This window comes from Condylura cristata, unplaced genomic scaffold (genome assembly GCF_000260355.1).
Source record: "Condylura cristata isolate star-nosed mole 26May11 unplaced genomic scaffold, ConCri1.0 scaffold00025, whole genome shotgun sequence".
Classification (NCBI taxonomy): Eukaryota; Metazoa; Chordata; class Mammalia; order Eulipotyphla; family Talpidae; genus Condylura; species Condylura cristata.
Genome location: NW_004567126.1, coordinates 30,903,549 through 30,906,452, shown reverse-complemented (window position 1 = coordinate 30,906,452; position 2,904 = coordinate 30,903,549). Strand labels below are relative to the sequence as shown.

Here is a 2,904-nt window from a genome sequence, read left to right as displayed (position 1 = left end):
GGAGCTGCCTGCGTTGCTCACACACTGGGCTGGCCCCTGGGCCTCGGTGTGGGGTGGCGGCCTGGCCCGTGTCCCCGTAGTTCCCCACTGCCGCCGCCAGGCAACAGGGCCCCAGAAGTTTCCCTGGGCCCGTCCGGTATCAGGCGAGAAGCTATGCAGGGGGGGTGGGGGGAAACCGGGTCCCTTCGGCCTCAGGGGCGCCCTCTTGCGGTGGGGCCTGCCTCGTCTGTGTTTTCTTGTTCGGTTCCTCCTTGCGGAGGTCACCTGGGAGCTCCCCAGCAGCCGAGGGGTGCCGCTGCTCTACCCCCACTTCACGGACGAGGAGGCAGCCTCAGAGGTTAAGTGGGGCTCGAACCCAGGACCTGCCGAAACCCCAGAGACTACCCAGAAAGGCTGCCTGGGGGCAAGGAGCCCCAAGAGTGGGCTGAGCCAGGTGGCACTCGGAGCCCCCTCAGACGGGCACCTGGCTCACGGGTCTGTCGTGTGACCCCAGCGAGCGATGCCCCTTTCCGCACAGCACTGACGAGCTGAGAGCCGAGGGGCGCCCCGGGAGGGTCCCGCCGCGCGGTGCCGGCCGGGGTGGCCCGCGTTCACGGTGCCCACCCTCCTCCAGGCCCGGGTATCGGCTTTCTCCCTCTTCCTCTCTACTTTGTTTTCTGGGCCCAGGTGAGGCCAGGGAGTGGGTTGCACCTGCTTCCCCAGGCGGGGCCGTCCCCTGGCAACCAGCGGGCAGGGCGGGGCCGGAGGTCTCCTGCCGGACAGGGCTGGCGGGAGGCTCACAGGCCGCGGGCGGCAGGCGCCGGGACTGGAGCGGCAGGTGAGCCGGGCGCTTGGGGGCGCGGATGGACTCGCAGCTCTGGCAGAACGGGGGTCCGGTGTGGGCGGGTTTGTCGTGAGCAGGAGGGCCTGGGGGCCAGTTGGCCTGGTCTCCTCACCTGGGGCCCTCGGGACACGAGGAGGGAGACAGACCCACATCCCCGGCCCGCTCTGCGCCAGGGTGGCGGGGCCCCGGCTGGGTCACCCCTTTCTCTGCATCCCCAGGGCGATGCTGTGTCCTTGGGGTCTTTCCAGCCCCATCCCTACCGGGGGGGGGGGGCAGAGGCCATGTCCCTGGACATGGGCCTGAGTTTCCTCCCTAGGCTCAGACCCTCCAGAACCCCGCAGCCTCGGGCTCCAAAGGAGACTGGTTGTTGCGCCCACAGAGAGACCAGAAAGTCCCCCATTAGTTCCTGTTTTCTGGAGTCTTCTGGGAAGGCACTTATCAGTGCCAGCCCGAGCTTTGCTCCGGGAGGCCTTGGGGAACAAGTTACCCCCCTGGACATCAGGGTCGGGTGAGGGCATACAGGAGCTGGGGGGGGGCGTCAGAGTGTCGGGAGAGTGTCACGACGCAGACTGTCCAGCTCCGAGCGTGAGGGGCCCCCAGGGCTGGGGCAGACTGGGCCCGGGGTTCAGGCGTCTCAAGGCACCGAGGGCTCTGCCCAGCCAGGGCCCCAGGGGGATGTAGCACCAAGAGCCTGACCCCTTGCCCTACCTGGGCCTCTCACGCAGGAGGGCAAGGGAGGGAGGCCAGATGAGGAAGCAGGTGCGTGGCACCACAGGTCATAAACGCAGTTTCAGTCTGATACGGGGCACAGTAAAGGGCGGGGCTGGGAGTCGCAATCCAGGCTGGCGTCCTGGAAGAGGAGGTGGCCAGAGTGGGTCCCTTCAAGACCTGCTCTTTGTCACGCACTGGGTGACCCCAGTGAGCCTCTTCTCTGTCGTCCTGTGTTCTCTGCTAGAGATGGCACGAGGGCAGTCCCCAGGTCATGGGGTCACTGAGATGCCACTGAGGCCCTACGACTATGGCCCCTCACCTGAGCCGCGCCTGTGAGGCTTCCCAGGCTTTCTCCAAAGCCGGCCCTCAGGCTGCCTTGTCCTGGGACGCAAGGGGCCCAGCGTCCTCTTTTGCAGACCGGGAGGCCGCTTTCCAAGACGGAGCTCTGGCCCAGGGCGCCCCGGGCTTAGCGGGGAAGTCCGGCCGGCGGTGCTGGGCAGCAGCTGGGGCCGCAGCGGGTGGTCTGGCGGCTCCAGGCGGGCAGGCGTGGGCTCGGGCACGGGGCGCTGAGACTTGCGAGCCCCGGGACAGGGCCTGTAACCGTGAGCCGCAGCCTGAACCTTGCCCTGCTGGTCTCTGTGAGTCAGGAAGGAAGCCTTGTCCCCACCCCACCCCCCCTGCCCCACGGGACACTGGCGCCTGATTGGTGGGCGACCTTTTTCCTGGAAGTTCTGTCTCCTGCGGTTTGTAAATCGCTATCCGCCCACTCTACAAACATTCCTGTGTCTCTCCTGCTGCACCTGCCCTCCCCAGGGAGCCCTGATGTGGAGGCAAGGAGAGGCTCGGGCCAGCCCACTCCCCAAGTCCTGTGCGTATTTGCAGTGACCACACCTGGCTCCCCCGGCCCCTGGGCTGCAGGGCCCAGGGGGCCAAAACAGACTTGATTTCCTCCCACAGACATGTCTGGCAAGGAAAAGTCGCGACAGGGGTCACGCTCACTGGGTCGGTGACAGCCCGAGCTGCTGGGTTTATTACCCAGCCTGCTTGTTTTTCGCTGGTTTCCTTATTCTTGTTTTTGGCTAATAATATAATGGTTTATTTTTACATCATTTTGTGTCTTTCTCCATCTCAGTTATAATCCCCATGGGCTTCCCATCACCAAATCACCCGTGTGCAGTGCATTTCCCTCCCCCCACTATTTTTTTATCCCATTCCCTCTTTTTTTTTTTAAGATTTATTTATTTATTTTTGCATACATTACTGGGGTACAGGCTAGAGGTGCAGGGGCGGTGAGAGGCTTCACCAGAGACAGAGTGGGGAGCAGAACAGGCCGACTGACGAAGTACACTGCTGAGGGGAGCAGCGGGCGG

General features: G+C 64.5%; 1 protein-coding gene across 1 annotated transcript in view; it reads left to right on the top strand.

Moving 5' to 3' along the window:
- PALM (paralemmin) overlaps window positions 1-1,870 on the top strand; it is a 16,757-nt gene extending 14,887 nt beyond the window's left edge. Inside the window, exon 10 of the mRNA XM_012729438.1 lies at window positions 1,779-1,870. Coding sequence (XP_012584892.1) covers window positions 1,779-1,870 — 92 coding nt within the window. The remainder of the gene's footprint in view (window positions 1-1,778) is intronic.
- The last annotated feature ends 1,034 nt before the right edge of the window (window positions 1,871-2,904 follow it).